Source organism: Cucurbita pepo, unplaced genomic scaffold, assembly GCF_002806865.2.
Source record: "Cucurbita pepo subsp. pepo cultivar mu-cu-16 unplaced genomic scaffold, ASM280686v2 Cp4.1_scaffold000134, whole genome shotgun sequence".
Lineage (NCBI taxonomy): Eukaryota > Viridiplantae > Streptophyta > Magnoliopsida > Cucurbitales > Cucurbitaceae > Cucurbita > Cucurbita pepo.
The window spans coordinates 310332-335225 of NW_019646436.1; the positions used below are offsets into that span (position 1 = coordinate 310332).

The window sequence follows — 24894 nt, forward strand, 5'->3', positions numbered from 1 at the left end:
CATTTGTGTAACCTAAAATCAATTCACAACTACTATGGTTGACCATTGACTATTATCGGTGGTTGACGATAATGGAAGTGACGTGAAATCAGGGGTCTTCGATGAATGGTGATGCTTGGTGGTGGTCGGTTATGATCGTTAGTCATGGCAAAGGTGAGCAGCAGTCGCTGGGGCAATTGTCGAACTCGACAGTTATTAACGTTTGGTCATTAGCAGTAGACAGCAACTGCCCTGGTGGGAGTGAAGGTGGAGAGATTTAAGAGGTGGTAGTGTAAGGGTATTTTGGTAATTTTCTATATAAAATTTTGATAGATAATCACTATTAATACTTTTTAAGTTTAGTCATCATGTAAACAAATAATCATATTATACCATAAGAAGAAGGGAGAAAGTAATTAGTATTGTTTCGCACTGGAAGTATATCATATTAGAGACAGAAGGTTACAATGATAAGAACGGAGATTAATCACGTGACAATGGTATGCTTTCAACAAACGGAGATTGATCGGGAAAGAAACGGAGAAGATGATGGCCACCCACGAACGGAGAAGATGTAGAATTAGAGACGGAAGGTTGACTTCTTAATTGAATTTTGTGAAAAACATGAATGCAATACAAAATCCCGTAACACGTGTTTCACACTGTATCTCGACGATACAGGCAGAATTCATGAAGGAGTGCACACAAATTTTTTCGACTGAGTTGCATTTCATTTTAATTTTTTTGAAGCATCGAGACGATGCTTCCTTAGCTTGAGCTTGGCAATGTCGTGACATTTCTACATGCAACACCTTGGTGCTGCCTACTTGTCTACTCGGCTCCAATGATCTTCTCAAATCTTCTTCTATTTTCTTGTTTTTATCTATTTGATGTCCAATTAAGGATTAAAATACTCGTCAGTAAGTTTATATAGAGGAGAGTTTGATATCGTTTGTCTATGAATTGTTCTTGATAGTTTGCTCGATTCTTTGTGTTTACTTCTTTTTTAGTTGCTGGTTATATTTTATAGTGAAATCGAAACATCCATATTATTATGTCTATACTATAACATGGATCGCTTTTACACAAAAATAATATTAATTTAAGTATACTTCAATTGACTCGATACCTAAATCTTTACGAACACAAGAACATTTAAACACGAACACAGCTGCCACTCGTGTACTGACCGAAGCTCGTCACGTGCGGTGGAACATCCATTTCATCATCTTTGATTCTCATGGCAGAGTAGGTTCCGGCACCGACAACCCCCCCAAGTATAGGAGCCACCATGTACACCCACAGCCCTCTGTAATTTCCGGCGGCCACGGCGGGGCCAAGAGTCCGCACTGGGTTCATTGAACCACCGGTGGACGACCCTGCGATAAGAATGTTGAGCATCACGGTAGCTCCGACGGCAATTCCGGCCAACTCTCTAACCTGTGATAATTAAATTTTTGAGTAATAAATTAAGCAAAAACTTACAATTAAAGGGATTTATTGATTTATTTTTTGTTCTTACAACGCGAGGATCAGTAGTGACAGCAGTGACCACGAACAAGAGATTGAAGGCAATGAGGAATTCAAGAGCAAAGGCTTGGCCGGTGCCGACGGAGGGAACTGTAACGCCACCGGACATGAAAGGGTGAAAGATACCTTTGAGAGTGAAAGAGGCGCATATGGAGGCGGAGATTTGGGCGGTGAGGTAGGCAGGGACTTGAACCCAAGGGAAGTGGCGGATGGCGGCTAAGGCGATGGTGAGTGAGGGGTTCAGGTGGGCGCCGGAGATGTGTCCCGTCGACAGAATTACGATCATCACCGCTAGGGCGGAGGATGCTGCGTTTCCGATTAGAGAGGTGATGTTGTTGTACTTTTGGTTGATGATGGGTGCGGCTGTTGCAGCAAATATGAGGATGAATGTGCCCACAAATTCTGCTCCCACCTACATGATATCACTCAAATATTCAGCTTCAACCTATTACAACCCTAAAAAAATTCGGTTGAGTCGGGTCGGGTGTAACAACCCAAGCAAATATTGTCCACTTTAGCTCGTTACGTATAACTGTCAGCCTCACGATTTTAAAACGTGTCTACTAGGAAGAGGTTTCCACCCCTTATCAGGAATGTTTTGTTCCACTCTTCAACTGATATGGGATATCACAATCCACCCCCGAGCCAACGCCCTCGTTGGCAAACCCCCGATGTCTGACTCTAATATTATTTGTAACAACCTAAGCCCACCGCTAGCAGATATTGTCTGCTTTAACCCATTATGTATTGTCATCAGCCTCATGGTATCACACCCTTATAAGAAATATTGTGTTTCCTCCTTTAATTGATGTGAGATCTCACAATTCATCCCCCTTGGGAGCCAGCGCTCTTGCTGGCACAGAGCTTGATGTCTGGATCTATTGTCATTTGTAACAATTCAAGCCCACCGCTAGCAGATATTGTCCGCTTTAGCTCGTTACGTATCATCGTTAGACTCACGGTATTACATTTTTACAAGAAATGCTTTGTTTCCCTCTTTGACCGATGTGGGATCTCACACACGGACTAGATGATATAAATTGTTGTAGTTGAAATAAGAGCATAGTACTACTTGATCTTAAAAACCTGTCGAACCAACCTAATGTGCCATTCTATATGACTTAGAATAGTAGGTTCGTGATTTGCACCAATTTCATAAAATAAGCTCCTTATTCAATCATAGTTAAAATGCTTATCCTCGACATGATTGAACATGAAAAATTAAAAAATAAGTACCTTTCGAGTGAGGGAGACATGAGTCGGAAGACGAGGTTGGCTCCTCTTTAGGGCATCGATGGGTAAGCACTCGATTTGCGACATTGGCTTCTAGTGGATGATGGCTTCGTTCTCTATGTTTTACTGAAAAAGAACCCATTTTTTTAACAAAAAATTATTCGGGTTTCCATACTATTTTCTCGAATACATTTGAATTCTACGCAAAACTTCAAAAAAAAAAATTATAGGTAGAAATAGTGATCGTAAACTTAATATTAAAGAGTATAAAACTAAAAGCAAAACGATGATCAAACCTTCATACCCTATGAAATTGTCAAGCTCAGGCAATAAAGAACAAGGACTCGAATTGAAGAAGATTAAAGAGTACCTTTATATTGCAAAATACTCTTTTGATCATTCACAACTCAATAATGATAATTCCCCCCTCTATTTAAGAATAGAAGAGAGNATAGTTAAAATGCTTATCCTCGACATGATTGAACATGAAAAAACAAAAAATAAGTACCTTGCGAGTGAGGGAGACATGAGTCGGAAGGCGAGGTTGGCTCCTCTTTAGGGCATCGATGGGTAAGCACTCGATTTGCGACATTGGCTTCTGGTGGACTATGGCTTCGTTTTCTATGTTTTACTGAAAAAGAAACCATATTTTTAACAAAAAATTATGCGAGTTTCCATACTATTTTCTGGAATACATCAAATTTTCAAAAAAAAATTATAGGTAGAAATAGTGATCGTAAACTTAATATTAAAAAGTATAAAACTAAAAGCAAAACGATTATCGGACCTTCATACCCTATGAAATTGTCAAGCTCAGGCAATAAAGAACAAGGACTCGAATTGAAGAAGATTAAAGAGTACCTTTATATTGCAAAATACTCTTTTGATCATTCACAACTCAATAATGATAATTCCCCCTCTATTTAAGAATAGAAGAGGTGATCTTCACGTTACTGTAGCTTTCTTTTTTCTTTGAAAAAGTAGAATCTATGAGTATTTTGAGGATCTAACTTGGTAGCATTAAGAATCAAAGATTGGGAAATTCAGACATCCACAAGTTACTCGATACTGTGACCCTTCAGAAGCCAAATACCATAAAAATTATGCAACGAAGCAGTCATGATAATCATTGAATACAGATTCATAATACTATTAAAGCTTTTCTATATCTTCAATGGCATAGAAACGAACAAGTATGAAACCTAAGAAAGAGCGTCCTAATTGGCCTTTAAATGTTTAGACATGGACATCGATAAAATTCTATACAGCCAAGTTAACGTGATGATATGGTTGCTTCTATGGTCAATTTCAAATTGGCCCCTAGAATCAATGCTTAATTGATTGTGTGTATAATAGGAGTGCAGAAACAAACCGAAAAATCAAACCGAAGATAACTGAAACTTTTGTTTTTAATGCTTAACGTAGTCCGGTTCGGTTTAAAATATTAATAAAATTCGAAACATACAGATAAGTTCGTGTTAACAGAACTCATTGATCAGTAGAGATATTCTTCACTCTTAGAGTAATTCAAGAAAAGTAGGTATCATGGCCTTGTCTCGAGGGGTGTAGGGTTCAAATCCAGCTCGGCCCAATAATTCACAGATATCAAGTCATCAAATATTGAATCCAGATTTCGAATCCTCGTAGATTAGCACGATATTAAGTTAACAAAATTTACTAAACACAGAGTTTTGAAGCATTTTTATTTCCTTTTCTGGCATTCATCACTCTCTCCACCATTCGACTTCCAATAATGTTTGTAGATTCAGTTCTTCTCTGATCATTACTCAAGTTTCCGCCCCTGTTAATCTCTCGTTTCACCTCCACTTTGCGCCCCCTTGTCACACTTGGCGAGCACGATTGCCTTCTGGAGTTGATGTTGATCGCCTCTGGTTTCTGCTCGTTTCCTACCTGCCGCCCTCTCGTCACCGAGCTCGACCGATCGGTCCTCAGATTCGGAGGTGTTTCGTTGGAGAATTCTGGAATTTGAGATGCTATTGTCGATCTCACAATTGGAGATGTCGTTCTACTTCTTGGATTTGGGTTTGGATTTGACTTTGCCTTTGGCTTGGAGAGGTTTGATGTTAGATAATCTGTGCAACTTTCTTTAAGATTTGTGGATTTCGTTTTATTGTTGTTTCTTTTGATCGTGGGGTCTGTTGATGATGCCTGAGAGATTCTCTGGTTTGGGTTTGTGATTCTTTGGGTGTTTTTGGGTTCAGTTGATGAATTGATGCGTGGTTTATAACTGGGAGTGATGGATCTGGATGGTATTCTTGGATTTGTAGTTGGAGATTTCTCAACTCCATTGCTTCTCTTTGTTGATTCTGAATTGTTAGAAGCCTGGCCAGATAATTGCAACAGAGAGACTGAGATTCAATGGATGTACATTTAACTCGCAGGTCGAATCAGTCGAATGAAGGAAATAAAGATTCTCTTCTCGAGATGTCCATTTCAGTTCCACCCTGGACGGGACGGAGATGTTGAGGATTGTTGGGAGAGCACTCTCACCTCGGCTAATTAAGGGATTGATGATGGATTTATAAGTAATGAATATACATCTCCATTGGTATGAGGCCTTTTCGGGAAACCAAAAGCAAAGCCATGAGAGCTTATGCTCAAAGTGGATAATATTATACCATCGTGGAAATTCGTGGTTCCTAACATGGTATCAGAGTCATGCCCTTAACTTAACCATGTCAATAGAATCCTCAGATGTTGAATAAAGAAGTTGTGAACCTCGAACGTGTAGTCAAAAGTGACTAAAGTGTCGAACAAAGGGTGTACTTTGTTCGAGGGCTCCAAAGAAGTTGAGTCTTGATTGAGAGGAGGCTGTTCGAGGGCTCCATAAGCCTCAGGAGAGGCTCTATGGTGTACTTTGTTCGAGGAAAAGNGTCGAACAAAGGGTGTACTTTGTTCGAGGGCTCCAAAGGAGTTGAGTCTTGATTGAGAGGAGACTGTTCGAGGGCTCCATAAGCCTCAAGAGAGGCTCTATCGTGTACTTTGTTCGAGGGAAAGATTGTTGAGGATTGTTAGGAGAGGAGTCTTACCTCGGCTAATTAGGGGTTGATCATGGATTTATAAGTAATGAATACACATTTCCATTGGTACGAGGCCTTTTTCGNAGATTGTTGAGGATTGTTAGGAGAGGAGTCTTACATCGGCTAATTAGGGGTTGATCATGGATTTATAAGTAATGAATACAAATTTCCATTGGTATGAGGTCTTTACGAGAAGCCAAAAGCAAAGTCACGAGAGCTTATGCTCAAAGTGGACAATATCATACCATTGTGGAGATTTGTGGTTTCTAACCGAGAGAGATTTATCCCCTTAGCTAAACAGGGGTGGGGAGGTCGGGGCAGAAATATGAAATAGGAGGTGGTTCCTATCCCTTCCCCATAGACAACTATAATTCTCACATCTATTTGGATTATGAAAAAATTTCAGAGAAGCGCACCTGTGACTGTGGCTGTGAGAGAAGCTGGAGAAATCTGGTCTCTTTCTGAGCTTTCATATGTGGAGCAATGGCTTCCATTTCCAAAGATGGGAACAAAGGAGTTGCAGGTGGTGTTTTAAGCCTTCAATAAGCAGTGTTCATGAAGATAACTTCAGAAGAGTTACCAATTAAACAAACTCTGAATCAAAGAAGATGAGATTTTTACCAATCATAATCGTTTTTGTTGCCCTCAGAAAGGAGTTCAAATTCAGACTCTTTTCTGATTGATTGAATTCTGTAGAACTGAGAATTCCCTGCAAAAGTTTAACTATCAAGAAAGTTAACAAAACTCAGATCACTGTGGAGGTTCGTGATTCCTAACATCATGGAGTTCATAATTACCACCATTGCAGTGTTCAAGGTCATGGACGGGCAGAAGAAAGCAGGCAGTGCGTTCCTTGCCACGCTTATGCAGCTCCCGGAACAGATGAAGATCTTCATTGTCGCTTTCCTTTCGACCCTTTAAATGCAGACCCATCATCCATCTGGTTTTGCTGCCATTGCCACTGCCATTGGTGGGAGTTCCCATTTTTTTCTTGAAAAAAGCTTCTGAAATTTGTTCCTTGGATCTCCAATGAGCAATGGTAATGGAAACTGGTTTTAGTGGAAAAGGAGGTCTTAAGAACAAATTAGAGGACCCTTTTGGCTTTGTTGAAAGCGAAAACTCAGCCAAATGGGTATCATCGCCGGCAGCTTCAACGTCTTGGGGAAAATGACAGTGTTAGCTCTAAGAATCATTGGAAACCAGATTCCTCTACACAAGACGTTATATTAATAACAAACCAATGAAGTTCATCTTTTTTAAACTATATTATAAATCTATAAACCAAACACAAATTATATAAACTCGTATCTCTATACCTTATTTTGTTGTACATTCAAACACAAATTATACCAACTCTAAGAGTCGAGCCTCGACTTTATAAACCAAGGTTTATTAAATTATATGGTAAAAATTCCCAAAGACTTTCGTTTCCGGAGTAAGAACAAAATAAGAATTTAGAATGTTTATAATTCACATAATTGATTTCATTAGAAAATATATGAAAAAAATAATCAGAAAAAAGTCAAAGAATATAAAATATATGCATTACAGACCATAGCATAGACAGAAATGAACAATTTAAATTAAAAATCAATTAAAACTGTCAAATATCACCTTTTTAAGTAATTGAATCAGTTGTGCCAATGCCGTCCATGCATGTAATGGCCTGCATATTATTTACCACAATTAGAACTATATTGCCGGCAGAAGAAATAAGACTCCCAAGGAAGTCCCGAACTCTTTCAATTGGAAATTAAGTAAAGTCCCGAGAAGGTAAGAACTTGAACTTGAGTCCATTCACGGTTAATTTACCACCAACGCACGACGCACGAGGTCTTGCAAATGAATCAGATTGTTGGATTCAACAATCATAGAATGAGATCAAATCATCAACAATAGAGAGGGTAATTCGTGCATTATCCAATTGAACTATGTTCAAATTGACAAGATCTGAAAAATTATTAGATGCAATAAAGTGGGGTTAGGTTAAAAACGCTTTCTCTATCTCATCTCCTTCCCTACTTTCAGAAAGAGGTAGAGTCTCGACGAGGTCGGAAGTTCTAGTGAACGAACTGGGTCAAATTTGAAATGGAGAATGTATCAAAAGAAATCCTTCACTGTTTTATTAGAACTTGAAATAAAATATTGGACTTGTCTATTGTCTAGGAGGCAACTGTATCTCATCGTCGTTTGAATAGAATTAATATATGGCTGCTCAATCAAGCTCTAAAGTTGAATGTTGTGCTGTCTAGAGCAATAGCGAAAGGCTTTTTTGGCTCAAGGTCCTCTCAAGAAAGGGATTTGTAGTCTATTGATTCTCACTGCGCTGACAATGTCAACAATATCAAATATGCAAAATGGCATTTAAGTTCTAATGCATTCCATTCCCACATAATAAAAGCAAGGAAGCGTACCGGAACTGGGAATATCAAGAAGCCGCTTCTGGACAGTGGATTCTGCAATTTCAACCTCCACAGAGTTCCTATCCCATGGCTGCATTTCATCGAACACCTTGAATTCACCATCTTCTTTCGCTTCCATGGGGATTCGTCGTCAACGGAATTTAGTTTCTCGAGTGATGGCATAATGGGTCTCAAAGACCTGAGCAATTGGAGCAACCCTCGTTGCGCAAGCGCTTGCTCGACATAACCATCCCACATTCTCCTTCCCAATCGATGTGGGATCTCACAATTCATGTACATAAGTTAAACATTCTTAACAATAGTTTCTGCGAGATGTTCACTCTGTTCTTAGTTCTTCGACGGGTGGCTCGTTGGCAAAGGTTATCCCGACAAAGAACTAAGAACAGAGTGAACATCTCGCAGAAACTCATGAGTCATTCAATTGTTAAGGATGCTTAACTTATGTACATGAATTGTGAGATCCCACATCGGTTGGAAAGGAGAACGAAGCATTCTTTATAAGGGTGTGGAAACCTCTCCTTATCAGACGCGTTTTAAAAACCTTGAGGGGAAGCCTGAAAGGGAAAGGCCAAAGAGGACAATATCTGCTAGCGGTGGGGTTGGGCCGTTACAGGAATGCTCCAAGAAACCCATACAAAGCTACTTGAACCCCACAAACAAACTAAAACATGGATGGCTCCGACTCAATCAAATATACCAACCACATACACAAAGACCCACCTAAATGAGAATCACCCCTCATGATGAATCTCATATGTCTAAATGAAACTATCCCCTCAGCAACCCCAATACACTAATCTCAAACTTATGAATATAACGACTTAACTAAGACTTCAATTTAGAAACTACTCCATACAATCAACACATCAAAACTAGACTGTCCACCCCAAGAACTCAAGTTCCACCTAAAGATGCAACTCTTTCTTAATCTATAATAAAGAAATAAATTTCAAGAATACATGAGATAGAGGAAAAAACTAAAATCAAGTTATGATGATGGCACCGAAACACGTACATCATAATAAGCTCTACACTAGAGCATCAATAAAGATGAATTCACATGTAGAATCAAACACTTAACCAAACCAAATAGGCCATAAAAAGGAAACAAGTAGCTATTCTAAACTAACTAGCAAGTATATAACTGTCCAAGCCCACCGCTAGCAGATATTGTCCTCCTTGGGCTTTCTTTTTCAGGCTTCCCCTCAAGGTTTTTAAAACGCGTTTGCTAGGGAGAGGTTACCATACCCTTATAAAGAATGTTCCGTTCTTATCCCCGATCGATGTGGGATCTCACAATACACCCTCGCTGGCTCTCGTTCCCTTCTTCAATCGATGTGAGACCCCCCAATCCACCCCCCCTTTAGGGCCCAACGTCCTTGTTGGCACACCGCCTCATGTCTACCCCCTTCTGGGTTTAGCCTCCTCGCTGGTACATCGCTCGGTGTTTGGCTCTGATACCAACTAAAAAGCAGGTTGTTACATAAGTATTTCTTATAAGGGTGTGGAAACCTCTCTGTAACAGATGCGTTTAAAACCTTGAGGGGAAGCCTAGAAGGAAAAGCCCAAATAGGACAATATCTACTAGTGGTAGGATTAGGCTGTTACAAAATACGTACCCGGACAAGCCAAGCAAATAAGGGAAAAGTACCAAGCACCACTTTTCGTTCATTATAGCTTAAATTACATACATCAAAATGCTGTTCCTTTGTTTTACAAGAGTATAATTGAAGGTCGAGGCATTTTAACCTAAACCAAGACGAATTCACAGCTATGACATAAGGATCCTATTGAGTTAGCTAAACAAAATCCAATACATCAAAACATTAACAAGCCCACAAAATATCAAACAAAATTCAAGTTGTACAATGCAGCATTATAGCATATCAGAAATATGCACAAACTCAACCAACGAGGCAATACTAATCGATACTCATCAGATACTTCAAAGGGAACAAGAGCCAGTCCCAAATAAATAAACAACATATGAAGCCCTCACCAAATTTCCATAGCTGCTTGAACTGAGGTTTGAACCTTTGAAAGAAAATGCCACAAGAACAGTCCCTAAATAATGCAGCCAAATATTAGTAGCACATAAAACAACCCAACTCATCAATTATTTCCTTCGGTAATACTATTGAATCCATGAACTTCGGAAGCAACAGTTTCTTTGAAGCGAGATTGATAGACTTCGGAAAGTCTCACAATCTTCGCCGAAAACTCGGTCTACGAACGATAGAGAAAGCTAGAGGCACCTGCCGGTGGCGACAGAACAGCGGCGGGAGCGGGAGATGGCGGCGGCAAAGGATGTCGAAAAAGAAGAGACGTTGGAAGATCCTAATTTTAGTGCCGTGACCAGTTCTAAGAATTGTAGAAAGCAAAAAAAAATAATAATAATTAAAAAAATAAAAATAAATAAAATCAACATAATAATAATTAAATTAGAATTGTCCCCAAATTAATAATTGAAAAAAAAAAGACACGTTCGTGTATAATTTTTTAAGCAATTCAATGTTTAATTTTAAATTAAGTTCGTGGGATTATTTTAATAAAATGGTTAAATCAATTATTAATTAATTCTATAATAAAAATTATGTTATATAGACTCACCTTTTTAAGTCATATGTTGTTCGCGATCATTACTCGGGTTTTTGACGATTGACCCTATTTAATGCGTATAACCTCGCTACGACGTTGATGTGTAGCATATTGATCTCGAGCATCATAACGAGCATACGAAGACTAACTTTCTTCTATAGTAATTACTCCCCGAGAGTAAAACCTCGAGGAGGTTGTAGGGTTGCATCTTTAGATTATGGGTATCGGGACACAATGACTCAATTAGAGCTATTGGGACTTATGGGTCGATTTGGAACATCTCGTGTCGAGTCAAATTATCTTATCTTGAATTCGAACACCTTCGACGAAATCAGAAGATGGTCTCTTATGACGTCTAAGAGTCATTTACGATCACCACAACCTCGAAGTTGGTATGTACCATACTGGTCTCGAACACCGTAATAGATATGTGAAGATTAACCTTATTTCATAATAATTATTCCCTGTCAATAAATCTACGAGGAGGTTATAGGGTATGCTTTGAACGACATAAAATTTTTCTTAGATTAAGACTCGACCAAGGTTGTTGAGGCATACGAGTCGATCTGAAATATCTCGCTCTCGAGTCGAATCATTTCTCTATTAAAATAACGAAGAAAGTATGTTTAATATATTAAAGTTGCTTACCGCGCTTTTTATTTGGGGTGAGCGTTGGACTTTCAGTTTCTCAGGGATGAGCATGTGGGATGCCTATGTCGAGCAGGCGCTAGAGCAGCTAGGGTTGCTCCAATTGCTCAGATCTTTGAGACCCATTACGCCATCACTCGAGAAACTAAATCCCGTTGACGACGAAGCTCCCATCGAAGCGAAAGAAGATGGTGAATTCAAGGTGTTCGATGAAATGCAGCCGTGGGATAGGGCCTCTGTGGAGGTTGAAATTGCGGAATCCACTGTCCAGAAGTGGCTTCTTGATATTCCCAGTTCCGGTATGCTTCCCTGCTTTTGTGATGCGAGAATGGGATGCATTCTACTTGAGTGCCGTTTTTCATGTTTGGATATTGTGCCAGCGCTGACTACAAATACTTTGTATGTGAATTGCTCTGTGATTGTCTCTGTTTGTTTTTTATACTTCAAAGAAATGCGAACATTTCAACTCTCATGCAATAATTCGTCAGTATTTTAAATGCTATTATGATACCGAATTATTATTGGAGCTTAAATAAAATAATACGGAAGTTGGAGAATTTAGAACTTATCCCGATCCACACGAAATGATTCCATCATTCTAACTTTTTTTTTATATTCATTACTTTATTAGGCAAAACAATTGGAATGTCAAAGTCATATTCAAGACAATTAATCCCATTTTGTGTTTATAGATCCATGAACTTAAAAACTGTTGAAGAGATTACTAAATATTAAACGCAAGGGACCTTTAAGCACAACTTTAAAAGTTTAGAGACTAGACTTAGTAACCGAATGAGACTTAGATATAATCCACACTCAAAGTTTAATTCCGTGCGGGCAGACAAAAGAAGGAAGGAAAAAGGAAATTCTAATCAGAGTATATAAGAAGAGTAGTATTGTTCAACAAAAAAATATATCATTGTTATAAAAAGAGGGCAGTAGTAAAAGAAATGTTTAGAGCAAGAATTTCGTAATGAAGCAGTAGAGGAAACGGTGAGATCCCACATCGGTTGGAGAGGGGAACAAAATTTTTTTTTATAAGGGTGTAGAAACCTCTCCCTAGTAGACACGTTTTAAAAACCTTGAAGGGAAGCCCGAAAGGGAAAACCCAAAGAGGACAATATCTGTTAGCAATGGACTTGAGCTGTTATAAATACCATCAGAACTAGACACTGGGCAATGTGTCAGAGAGGAGGTTGAGCCTTGATGGGGGGTGGATTAGGGGGGTCCCACATTGATTGGAGAAAGGGAACGAGTGTCAGCGAGGACTCTAGGCCCCGATGGGTGGTAGATTGTGAGATTCCACATCAGTTGGAGAGGGGAACGAAACATTCTTTATAAGGGTGTGGAGACCTCTCCCTAGTGGACGCGTTTTAAAAACCTTGAGGGGAAGCTTGAAAGGGAAAGCTCTCAGGGTAGATTGTGAGATCCTATATCAATTGGAGAGGGCAACGAAGAAATCTTTATAAAGGTGTGAAAACCTCTCCCTAGTAGACGCATTTTAAAAACCTTGAGGGGAATCCCGAAAGGGAAAGCCCTCGGGGTAGATTGTGAGATCCCACATCGGTTGGAGAGGGGAACAAAAAATGCTTTATAAGGGTGTGGAAGCCTCTCCCTAGTAAACGCGTTTTAAAAACCTGAGGGAAAGTCTGAAAGGGAAAGCCTAAAGAGAACAATATCTGCTAGCGGTGGGCTTGGGCTGTTACAGAAACACTCTCCTTATAAATATTGTTGCTGTTCTTATATTAGAGCAACTTATGTAAAAAAGGAAAATTACTGAAAAGAAGGAAAGATAAGACTCTTGCTACTCCCTTGCTTTCTTGTGTAAATCCAAGAAAAAATAAAAGATGACCTTTTTTTAACAACAAGCTTTGGTTCTTAATAAAAACAAATGGTATCAGAGCTAGACATTAGGCGGTGTGTCAGCGAGGACGCTGGGCCCCGAAAGGGGGTGCATTATGAGATTCCACGTCGATTGGAGAGAGGAATGAGTGCCATCAAGGACACTGAGCCTCAAAGGAGGGTGAATTGTGAGATCTCACATCGATTGGAGAGGGGAACGAGTGCCAGCGAGGACGCTGGGCCCTGAAGGAGGGTGGATTGTAAGATCCCACTATCGGTTGAAGAGGGGAACAAAGTATTCTTTATAGGGTGTGGAAACCTCTCCCTAGCAGACGTGTTTTAAAAATCTCGAGGGGAAGCTCAAAAGTGAAAGCCCAAAACGGACAATATCTGCTAACGGTGGGCATGAGCTGTTACAACATTTTGTAATTGAAACAAATTCTAAGTTTTGATAGTTAATCAAATATTTGATGTGATTCTGTGATGATTTTCACATGTGAAGTTTATAAATTTAAGATTTTCAAGAGTGTTATTTCTCCCAATTTGCTACCCCTATACTGCTATCAGCTACCTTAAGCCTCTTGCTTTCTATGAAAGCAACACCTTCTGGATGTCGCTTACTTCTTATGGAGGCTATCCTCTCTCTGTCACCCTTCCTTGATATCTTTGACTGGAACAAATGGATGTTAGTATGGTTATCAAAATGTTAGTATGGAGATTTCTGGCTTGTAGAAAGTAGATATTTTGTGGTACTAACTGATTATATTGAAATCGTTTCAAGGCCTTCGAGTCATCCTACATTGGATGCAATTAGTTTTTGTGGAAGTGTTCTGACTATGTGACCAAAGGAAATCAAGAAAATATATAAAAAAAAACTTTTACTCATACTGTCTGACTTGAATGGCAAAATCTGCTCGCCTTTTAAGCATCGCCCATGCATATTGTATTATGTAATAGCTAGTTATGAGAAAGTCAAGGCATTTGTTTGTTGGTCGACTTTTTTGTCGTATTTGCTGGAAAATTAAGTTTTATTATTCTGTTTTATTTTATTTCAGAAACTTAAGTTGATATTTGCATAAATGGAAAATGTCAATGCAACTATATTTTTTTTTTACAAAGGGGGTAGTTGTGTAGTTGGTGTGCTACGAACTTGACCAGTTTCTTTTTATATTCTAAGAAAAAAGTCAGCCCCATCTTTTGACACAAAGAACACAATAGCAACTTTAATGAGAAACAAAAGAGCTTTTCCTCCTTTTTGTCTTCCTCCAAAAAATTTTAAAAATAATAAAAATTATTGAACATAGCTAAATCAAGGTCTGTTGAGGGTTCTTTCTTGAGAGGAGTGATGATTTCTCGGAAAGCCACATCGTCTTTAAGAACAATATTTAAACATGTGCCTCAATCATCTTCTAACCCCCTCATTTACTCATTTTTTAATAATTTATCGTTGATTATTGTTGTTGACTTTTAGCGTTTTTACTTCGTTGTATTTGGGGCATGTTTTGGAGTAATTTGAAATGGTCAAATTCATTTTGGTTGGGTTTAAAACGTCTCTAAAGTAAGTCTTTAATCATTCAAAGTCAATTTAATGTTTGACTTTACACTCTTAAAAATGATTTTCATACGACCAAAAGTGCTTTTGAATCATTAAAGTCATGTTTCGGAGTGATTTTGAACATAACAAAAGTGATTTTATTCACTTCAAAATCACTCCCAAACATTGACCATTACTTATAGTAGTTCTAACATTCCATGCACTTTCACTGTTGTCAAAATTACTTTTTCATGTGTAAGATAAATTAAATAAAAGGGGTAAAATTCCATTTNCACTGTTGTCAAAATTACTTTTTCATGTGTAAGATAAATTAATAAAAGGGGTAAAATTCCATATNATTCCATTTCCTCAATGAAACTATTTTCTATTCTTTTTTAAAAAAGTGTTCGAAATATCCAATATAGCCATTGGGCTTTCCAGTGTAACTGGACCTTTACTTGTGATTCTTTCAATGCACTTGATTGGAAAGACTATATGTTTTCTCAGATGATTAATCTTTCCTGTGTTTATTATCAATTTGCTTTGTTCTTATAGGAGATGAAATTGTAACCAAAGGTGGTGCCATAAAAAGTTTAGTGGAACATCCTCATCAATTCAAAAAGTTAATTCTATTTTCTGGAAATGATTATCTGGGACTAAGTTCCCATCCAACAATAGGAAGAGCAGCAGCAAAGGTGTGTTTAAGGATATGACTCTTCAAAAAATCTTCTGTCGCCATGGTACTTGTATTTCTTTATTCTTTCTGTAGTGTCTGAAACTCAATTCTAAACCAGGCTGCTCTAGAATATAGAATGGGCCCCAGGGGTTCTGCTCTAATCTGTGGATATACCTTCCATCATAGGCTGCTAGAATCATGCTTGGCAAAATTAAAGAAGAAAGAGGTATGTATTGAATGTAATGTATGTATACTTTAATCAGAAGCACTATCATGGAATGTATCACCTTTTGAACACAGATAAATGCTTGGTCAATTACTGATAAATGATAATTCATTTCAGTGTTTGCAGAACACAAGACATGAGTCTAATTTGAAAGGCCTCATAGTTATCAAGTTTGAGATGTCAAATGTCGCTTAATTAAGCAAGTCACAATTTAATTAGTAGAATTTGTGATATGGTGCGGTATTTATAAGAGGGTAATGTGAAATACTGTGATACAATCGAATAGAATAAAACCAAGATCGTAATTAAAGTATTACATGAATATATGTATGTGATTGAAGCAAGCAATTCGCATCTCGGCTCAACATTGTGTTTGTAATTTGCATATATCATGGACTGTGGGAAATGTGTGGGCCCCTGCTATGGGAACCTGTTTCTGATTTTTGAAGGCTTAACCTTTCTGTTGCTCATAATATTCTAGATGTACACTCAGCTGTGAAATAATTTTTAGTGTTTCTAGGATTGCCTTCTTTGTCCTACTGGATTTGCAGCCAACATGGCATTGATGGTAGCAATAGGAAATATTGGCTCGCTCTTAACTGAAAGAAAAGCTTCATCTGAAGATCAGAAGATTGCCATATTTTCTGATTCACTGAATCATGCATCTATTATTGATGGCATTCGTCTTGCGGAGCGACAAAGAAATGTGGAACTGTTCATCTATAGGCATTGTGATATGGCTCATCTCAATGCTTTATTGTATGCTTTCTTTTTACCTTTTTCTAGCTTTCTTGTTCATATGTTATTTGCATCTGCTCAGATGCTTTATTCCTGCTTTTGAAGACAAATTTCTGTTTTCTTTTGGGCAGATCAAGTTGCACACTTACAAAGAAAGTTGTCGTAACGGATAGGTTGGTGTTGTGTTACAAGTAGATTTCTCAATTCTAACTTTTTTTTCTTTGTATTTTCTTGACTATATAACGGCCACCAACAAAATTTAGCTGCTCCGGTATTCGTACTTCAATGATTTGTAATATATGTGCATGTTTTCTTCTAAAATAGTGAAACAGAGAACTATTCTTTGATATGGAGAACATGATGCTTTAATATCCGTAGGGCTTACACCGAACGTACTCCAATTCGAGTTAATTACATAAGGAATATTAGAAAGAACGAGACAATATCTCTAGAGGGCACCAATTAGATGCATTGACAGAACTCCCATTTCTTTCTCGCTTTCCCTGTAGGCTCTTCCCACATCAAAAACAGAACCTTTAAGATAGCTTCAGATAATAAATTCATTGGAAGTAGATTTATTATGTTGTTCTCCTACAACATCTTCCCTTATTTTTCTACTAATTAATGAATTTATTAGGCCCAAACTTTTGTCCTTTATCCTAACTGCAAGTGTGAAATTGGTTTGGCATGTATCCTATTCATAATACAGCTTATTTAGCATGGATGGAGACTTTGCGCCCATGAGGGAACTTGCAAAGCTTCGCAAGAAGCATGGATTTTTGTTAGTTATTGATGATGTAAGTTTTTTGAACTCATTGGTTGATGTAGAATCGTTTGAAGCTGTTATAAGATATTATGATATGCTTTTGGCAATTGTTTGTTGCTATCAGTTCCACTTTTACATATGGTGTATTCCATCTTTGGCTTTCATATCTTCTGTGTTTGGTCTAGTTTGTCGGTTTGAGCTTCATATCAGATGTAATATGCATTGCTCGAGCCTACAACTTAATGTATGTAAGAAGTGTATATCTGAGAACTATTGTTCTTCCAAACGTCAGGCTCATGGAACATTTGTTTGTGGCAAAAATGGTGGGGGTGTAGCCGAGATGTTCAATTGTGAAAGAGATGTTGACATATGTGTTGGCACCTTGAGCAAAGCAGCAGGGTGTTTTGGTGGGTTCATAGCATGCAGGTAATTGTTGGTATGCATTGTTCTCATTCGTTAAATTAAATTTAGCTCACTTAATGCCTAGAATTTAACTTCAGGAGCAATGATTGACGGTAACAATCTACTCATTGGCTATCAAAATGACCCAAAGAGTCCATGACGTAATATTGATTTGCTCTATGAAAGTACGATCTAGATTTNATTGGCTATCAAAATGACCCAAAGAGTCCATGACGTAATATTTATTTGCTCTATGAAAGTACGATCTAGATCTACTTTGTTTTGATAAGAGTTGGGTTCTGTGGCATGCTGGTTTCGTTGTTGTCATTTGGGATCTTTAGCTTGGAAGGAATAGTAGGAATTTTAGGGATTTGGAGAGAGCTTGGGAGGAGGTCTGGTTGTTAGCTAGGTTTAATGCCTCTAGGGGAGTCAGTGTGAGATCCCACATCGGTTGGGGAGGAGAACGAAACATCCTTTATAAGAGCGTAGAAACCTCTCCCTTGTAGACCTCGCTGGGTCCCGAAGGGGNTTTATAAGAGCGTAGAAACCTCTCCCTTGTAGACCTCGCTGGATCCCGAAGGAGNCATCCTTTATAAGAGCGTAGAAACCTCTCCCTTGTAGACCTCGCTGGGTCCCGAAGGGGGTGGATTGTGAGATCTTGGAGAACAAAACATTCTTTATAAGGGTGTGAAAACCTCTCCCTAGTAGAAGCGTTTTAAAAGCCTCGATGAGAAGCCCGAAAGGAAAGCCCAAAGAAGACAATATCTGCTAGCGGTGGGTTTGGGCCATTACAAATGTTATCAGAGCCAGACACCGGGCGATGTGCCAGTGAGGAGGCTGATCCCTAAAGGAGGGTGGACACGAGACGGTGTGCAACCAAGGACGTTAGGCCCCAAAGGGAGATGGATTGAGGATCCCACATCGATTGGAGAAAAGAACAAGTGCTAGCGAGGACGCTAGGCCCCAAAGGAGGTCGATTGTGAGATCCCACATCGGTTGGGGAGGAGAACGAAACATTCTTTATAAGGGTGTGGAAACCTCTCCCTAGTAGATGCGTTTTGAAAACCTTGATGGGAAGCCCGAAAAGGAAAACCCAAAGAGATCTGCTAGCGGTGGGCTTGGGCCATTAAAGTCGGTGTCCAACAATTTTTGTAATTACCCATTAGGTTTTATTCTTGTAGACTGGAGTCCTCATTTGTGTATTTTGTTGGTTCGTTCCTTTGGTTTGGGCTGCTTTTTTGTCATTCCCATGTGCCTTTTGTTTTGTATTCTTTCATTTCTTCTTAACGAAAGCTTGGTTTCTCATTAAAAAAAAAAAAAAAAATTGCTATGTATTTGTTTAATTGAAGAAAATAATGATTCCGCTTAGCCTGCTTTCCATCAACCTGTTTATGTGATTGTGCTTTGTTCCCCCATGTCCAGAACAGGCAACAGATTCTATGCTTCTTTTTCCATAATTTTGGATAATTAGTTTTGATTCGCTTTAAGATTTTCTTCCTTCGACACGAGCAGCAAAAGGTGGAAATTGCTCATTCAATCAAGGGGCCGATCCTTTATATTTTCAACTGCTGCACCCATCCCTCTTATTGCTGCTGGCCATGGTAGAGTAGATTTGTTATTGCTTAATCTCATCATTTATCCAATCTTGAAATTCTATGTTCTTAATTAGAGCATATCTTAGCAGCTGCAGTCTTGGTGGCTAAGAGGGAAATGTGGCGAAGAAGGGAAATTTGGAATCGGGTGCAAGATTTTCGTGATTTGACTGGAATCCCTATCCAAAGCCCCATAATCTCTCTTATTGTAGGTAGCGAAGGGAAGGCATTGGAAGCCAGCAGGTGCTTTGTTACCCTTTCTATGCTATTAAGTTATTGTTCCAACGGTATGCATCATTGTTTTTATTGTTGCTTTTTTTACTATTGAGGAACAGGCATTTGCTGAAATCCGGTTTTCATGTGACTGCAATAAGGCCTCCTACAGTTCCAGCCAACTCTTGCAGGTTCATCATTTTCTTTTGAATCTTATACAATATTAATTCTTGAGATTGTTCTTGGTTTTTTACTTGACATTCTTCATCTGGCTAGCACGGTTCATTACCTCGTTAAACTTCAGCATGTGATCGTTAAACTTCAGTATATGTGATCATTCATTTCTTAGTGGATCGCTACTTCCTGCAGTTTCCACTCTATTATCTAAAATAAGATGGATTTTGATCGGTCTTGTTATATGAGATCCCACATTGGTTGGAGAGGAACACAAAACATTTCTTATAAGGGTGTGGAAACCTCTCCCTAGCTGACGCATCTTAAAACTATGATGCTGACGGCAATACGTAATGGGCCAAAGCGGATAATATTTGCTAGTGGTGAACTTGGGCTGTTACAAATTGTATTAGAGTCAAGACACTGGACAGTGTGTCAGCGAGGACGCTGGCCCTAAGAGGGGTGGATTGTGAGATCCCACATTGGTTAGAGAAGAAAACGAAATATTTCTTATAAGGGTATGAAAGCCGCTCCCTAGAAAATACGTCTTAGAACCATGAGGCTGACGGCGATACATAACGGGCTAAAACTAACAATATTTGCTAGCGGTGGACTTGGACTTTACAAATGGTATTAGACGCATACACGGGACAGTGTGCCAGCGAGGACGTTGGCCCCCAAGAGGGTGGATTGTGAGATTCCACGTTGGTTGGAGAGGAAAACAAAACATTTCTTATAAGGGTGTGGAAACCTCTCCCTAGCAGACGCGTCTTAAAACTGTGAGGTTGACGGCGATACGTAACGAGCCAAAGCGGACAATATTTGCTAGCAGTGGACTTGGGCTGGTACATCTTTGTTCCTTCGTACACATATCTCTGAATATTTTATTGTATTTAAATGTTTTCTTATTTCAAAATGGAGCTGCTTTCTTTGTGGAGTATGAACGTCTAAGTTTTCACAATTCTAGAAAATAAACCAGAAAAGTAGAATAAAAGATAAAAATCCAATAAAATTAAAATAAAAGAATATTACAAAGGGAATACAAACATAAAAGAAAATACAACAGACCCCAAAATTTAAAAATAAACCGACGCTCTGGAACGACCCCCTTTGTGACCACATAGCTCTTGAACACTCCTCCACCTCGACCGGCAGCATATCATACTTAGTAAGCCACCTACTTGTAGACTCTTGTTGCGTACTTGGTGTAACAGATTCCCACCAGCTACTCGTTGGCACTAGGATGTCTGGTTTTGGTTTTATTCCCCTTGGGGCTATTCTGGTCTTTCTCTTTCTTTTTTAAACCCTGAGAGTTCCTTATGCCGAGCTGTGAATGACTGGTATTTCTCTACGAGGCGCTACCTCATGCATGACTCTCTAAGACAGTATGGTATCTTACCTAGGGGGTGAACTGAAACCTTCCAAGTCCATAAAGTCACCCTCGTAGGGGGGCGCAACCCCTCCCTTATCCCATGTCGTTGATGGGCTGTAATGACGTGGGTCTCACGTTCCCCATGCGAAACTGCTAGGTTCTGTCGGGTTTGATCATAAACCCTTGTTCCCCCACAAAGCTATTGACACCGTTCACACATCTTGGAACTTAAGGACAACTCTTAAGGTGGTTCATAAGTCGTGGTGGTCTGTTAGGCTCCTAAGGGAAAGGTTAGGTCCAAATTTAGTAACGGGTACCCCAACCATAATTCCCTAGTCTTGACATAATCTGGCTCAATAAGAATAACGGGGTGTGCACACATTAACTATCTAGAGTCATCAAACATAATTCATGCAAAATAAATATACATGCTCAACGGGCAATAACGTCCATCAAGCACCCGGAGCGCAGAATTCACAAATTCTCATCCTCCTTTCCGCATGAATTGAACACATATAATTAGCGGAAGCATAAAACATGATTGCATTCTCATCATGCTTCATATTATGCATTCATACTCATATTACCTAAATTCATTTCATGGAAAGCAAGTGAATCCTACAAGTATTCTTCCTAAATACCGTGTGGTGACTTACTTGATTGACATGTGTTCTTTCGTTTAGCATTCTACACAGATAGGGTGCCAAAAATAGATGTGGAGTATGAACGTCTAAGTTTTCACAATTCTAGAAAATGTTGTATTGTAAGCCTAACGTGGTAGACCACGAGTATAAGGAATTGGGTCCAGGCCCCTTCTAGAAAAGAAAACTTATATTAACTTCTACTAGTTATGAGCTTCTGATTAGGACTAGTCCAGGTTTGAAATATGAATGTCATGACTTGAAAATCAAGACTTCGAAACTCGGACTGTGACTAAAAAGGCGAAATCGAAAACAAACAAGAAAAGATAAAAATCCAATAAAATTAAAATAAAAGAATATTACAAAGGGAATACAAACATAAAAGAAAATACAAGAGACCCTAAAATCTAAAAATAAACCGACGCTCTGGAACGACCCCCTTTGTGACCGCATAGCTCTCGAACACTCCTCCACCTCGACAGGCAGCCTATTATACTCAGTAAGCCACTCACTTGTAGACTCTCGTCGCGTACTTGGTGTAACAGATTCCCACCAGCTACTCGTAGGCACTAGGATGTCTGGTTTTGGTTTTATTCCCCTTGGGGCTATTCTGGTCTGTCTTTCTTTTTTAAACCCGGAGAGTTCCTTATGCCGAGCTGTGAATGACTGGTATTTCTCTACGAGGCGCTACCTCATGCATGACTCTCTAAGACAGTATGGTATCTTACCTAGGGGGTGAACTGAAACCTTCCAAGTCCATAAAGTCACCCTCGTAGGGGGGCGCAACCCTTCCCTTATCCCATGTCGTTGATGGCTGTAATGACGTGGGTCTCACGTTCCCCATGCGAAACGGCTAGGTTCTGTCGGGTTTGATCAGAAACCCTTGTTCCCCCACAAAGCTATTGACACCGTTCACACATCTTGGAACTTAAAGGACAACTCTTAACGTGGTTCATAAGTCGGGGTGGTCTGTTAGGCTCCTAGGGGAAAGGTTAGGTCCAAATTTAGTAACGGGGTACCCCAGCCATAATTCCCTAGTCTTGACATAATCTAGCTCAATAAGAATAACTGGGTGTGCACACATTAACTATCTAGAGTCATCAAACATAATTCATGCAAAATAAATATACATGCTCAACGGGCAATAACGTCCATCCAGCACCCGGAGCGTAGAATTCACAAATTCCCATCCTCCTTTCAGCATGAATTGAACACATATAATTAGCGGAAGCATAAAACATGATTGCATTCTCATAATGCTTCATATTATGCATTCATACTCACATTACCTAAATTCATTTCATGGAAAGCAAGTAAATCCTACAAGTATTCTTCCTAAATATCGTGGGGTGACTTACTTGATTGACATGTGTCCTTTCGTTTAGCATTCTACACAGATAGGGTGCCAAAAATAGTGATTTTCTTCAATTAGGTCTTACACGCGTGCTGCACACGCTCCCACGCGCCCAGGAAAGGCCTACTCATAGGTCACTGGACCGGGTTCTGGATCGGTTTGGATTAAGCGACTCAGGTTGGACCGCATGTCACTCAGCTACGTGTCACAAATCGGGTGGAACTGCATTGCTCCACTCCGCTATCGACATGTGTCCCTCTCGTGTCCAAGCCGTGTCTCTCCTCTCGCCGTTTGACACGTGGCACACCAGAATTTTCTCTCTCCTCCTAAGAGACGAAAACTGAAACTTTCTAATTAGTTTTCTAGAAATTTACATTTTTGTATCTTTTGATTTTGAACTCAAATCAAGCCAGTTTCTTCAGCAAAGTTGTAGATCCTAATCCCGACTACGTCTGGATATTTTTTCTTGACTTTTTACTCCAACACAGACCAATTTATGGACGTCAGAAGTAGGCACGTTATCCTTTCTTACCATTCTTGGTAGGGCTCTCGGATAAGTAGTTTCCAGTTAAGATTTCGGCCAAGTTCCTTCACGAAATCTTTGAAGAGTCCTTCCTAGAAGAACATATCAAAATCTTAGGCCTTAATTCTTAAGAAATGGCTTGGATATAAGGAAAAATGGTGTAGGATTACTCAAGAGCTTACCTTGCCGAACTTCTCGGTTATTGACGGAAAATGGAACTTCGATTACTCAAATCCTCTTCTCCCTTCCAAGAAAGACTCCTTGTGTCACGGTCTTGGCCGGAATGAACTCCAACGGTAGTTTTCGGTGAGTTTTCCGGCCGCTCCTTTCTCCTCTCAACTTTCTCTCTCACTTTTCCTTTCATTTGCAAGTAAGTTGTCAAGGTCACGCAGTAAAATGGATCCATTTGTCCCTCTGTTGTGACCGGCCGATTTTCTTTATTTTTATTTTTATTTTATTTGGGTGCTACAACGAAATACAAAACCTTTAGTTGGTAAATAAATTAATGTTTTGCTTTCATCTTCCATCTCAGGCTTCGGGTGACCTTGAGTGCAACGCATACGACAGAAGACGTGAAGAAGCTGACAAGTGCACTCTTGCAGTGCATTAGGTTTCAAGATATTGCTATCAATGGTTCCAACGGGCATGCAAGATTGTAGGTCTTCATTTCTTTAGCTCTTCCGTCGAATTTTCCTTGATTTTTCATGTTATAAATCCACAATTGCTGAAACACAAATTATTTTCGTTGTAGAGAATGGATAGGTTTATCAATTTTGGGTGAACAGAACCTAACATTTTGCATCCATTTGTAGTTGTTTGTAGTAGTGCAAGCATTTTAGTATATACATACACATATTGTTATTTATTTGAGTGAGTGGAAAATCTTTTCATCCCTTGCGTCTTGCAACTCCATGAGAAGCTATTATAGCAATTGCTTTGTGGTTTTTCTTTCTTATATTAAGGGATTTTCAACTAGGTAAGTTTTGGAAAACACCAGCATCTCTTTCGGTTCTTCGATCATCTAGAGGTGTATATTCCCATTCTGTCTAGATCTAGTATCATCAGTCATATTGTTTCTTTTTTTTTTTTTTTTTTTTTTTAATGGAAAAATCGGTTTTCGAGTATCTAGGCATGGATTATGCCATGATTAGTATAGGTGTTCTTGAATTTCTTGTTTGGGCTCATCATCTGTTTACTATGGGCTTAAACATTGATACTCGTGCCTACTTCACTGTAGCTACCATGATCATAGCAGTCCCCATTAAAATCAAAATCTTTAGTTGGATCGCTACCATGTGGGGGGTTCTGTTTTTGTTTCTTCTTTTCCTTGTTTATTTGAAAGTGATTAGAGTTCATCAGGTAAAAATGCCAAAATTTAAAGGACGTTAA

The 24894-nt window shown here is 39.1% G+C and overlaps 2 protein-coding genes across 19 annotated transcripts; one reads left to right on the top strand and one right to left on the bottom strand.

Annotated features, from left to right (window-relative positions):
• Positions 1–1001: 1001 nt before the first annotated feature.
• On the bottom strand, positions 1002–9425 carry LOC111783936 (probable aquaporin NIP5-1). Of its 16 annotated transcripts, none has more exons than XM_023664746.1 (6): positions 8198–9425; positions 7398–7449; positions 6581–6940; positions 6405–6492; positions 6200–6320; positions 4234–5085 (listed from the first exon to the last, which is right to left on the bottom strand). In XM_023664746.1, the coding sequence occupies exons 3-6, from the start codon at positions 6765–6767 to the stop codon at positions 4420–4422; spliced, it is 1062 nt and encodes a 353-aa protein (XP_023520514.1). In that variant the 5' UTR covers positions 6768–6940; positions 7398–7449; positions 8198–9425; the 3' UTR covers positions 4234–4419. The 16 variants fall into 16 exon arrangements, with proteins under 16 accessions (XP_023520524.1, XP_023520519.1, XP_023520528.1 ...); XM_023664747.1 differs by having other exon boundaries at positions 6581–6992; XM_023664749.1 differs by lacking the exon at positions 7398–7449 and having other exon boundaries at positions 6581–6992.
• Positions 9426–11452: 2027 nt separating this feature from the next.
• Positions 11453–24395, top strand: LOC111783934 (8-amino-7-oxononanoate synthase). Of its 3 annotated transcripts, none has more exons than XM_023664743.1 (11): positions 11453–11751; positions 15384–15523; positions 15623–15730; positions 16251–16489; positions 16600–16641; positions 17178–17265; positions 17527–17660; positions 19149–19237; positions 19318–19471; positions 19564–19632; positions 24038–24395. In XM_023664743.1, exons 1-11 carry the CDS (start codon positions 11499–11501, stop codon positions 24162–24164), a joined length of 1443 nt encoding a protein of 480 aa, XP_023520511.1. In that variant the 5' UTR covers positions 11453–11498; the 3' UTR covers positions 24165–24395. The 3 variants fall into 3 exon arrangements, with proteins under 3 accessions (XP_023520511.1, XP_023520512.1, XP_023520513.1); XM_023664744.1 differs by having other exon boundaries at positions 19321–19471; XM_023664745.1 differs by having other exon boundaries at positions 19327–19471.
• The last annotated feature ends 499 nt before the right edge of the window (positions 24396–24894 follow it).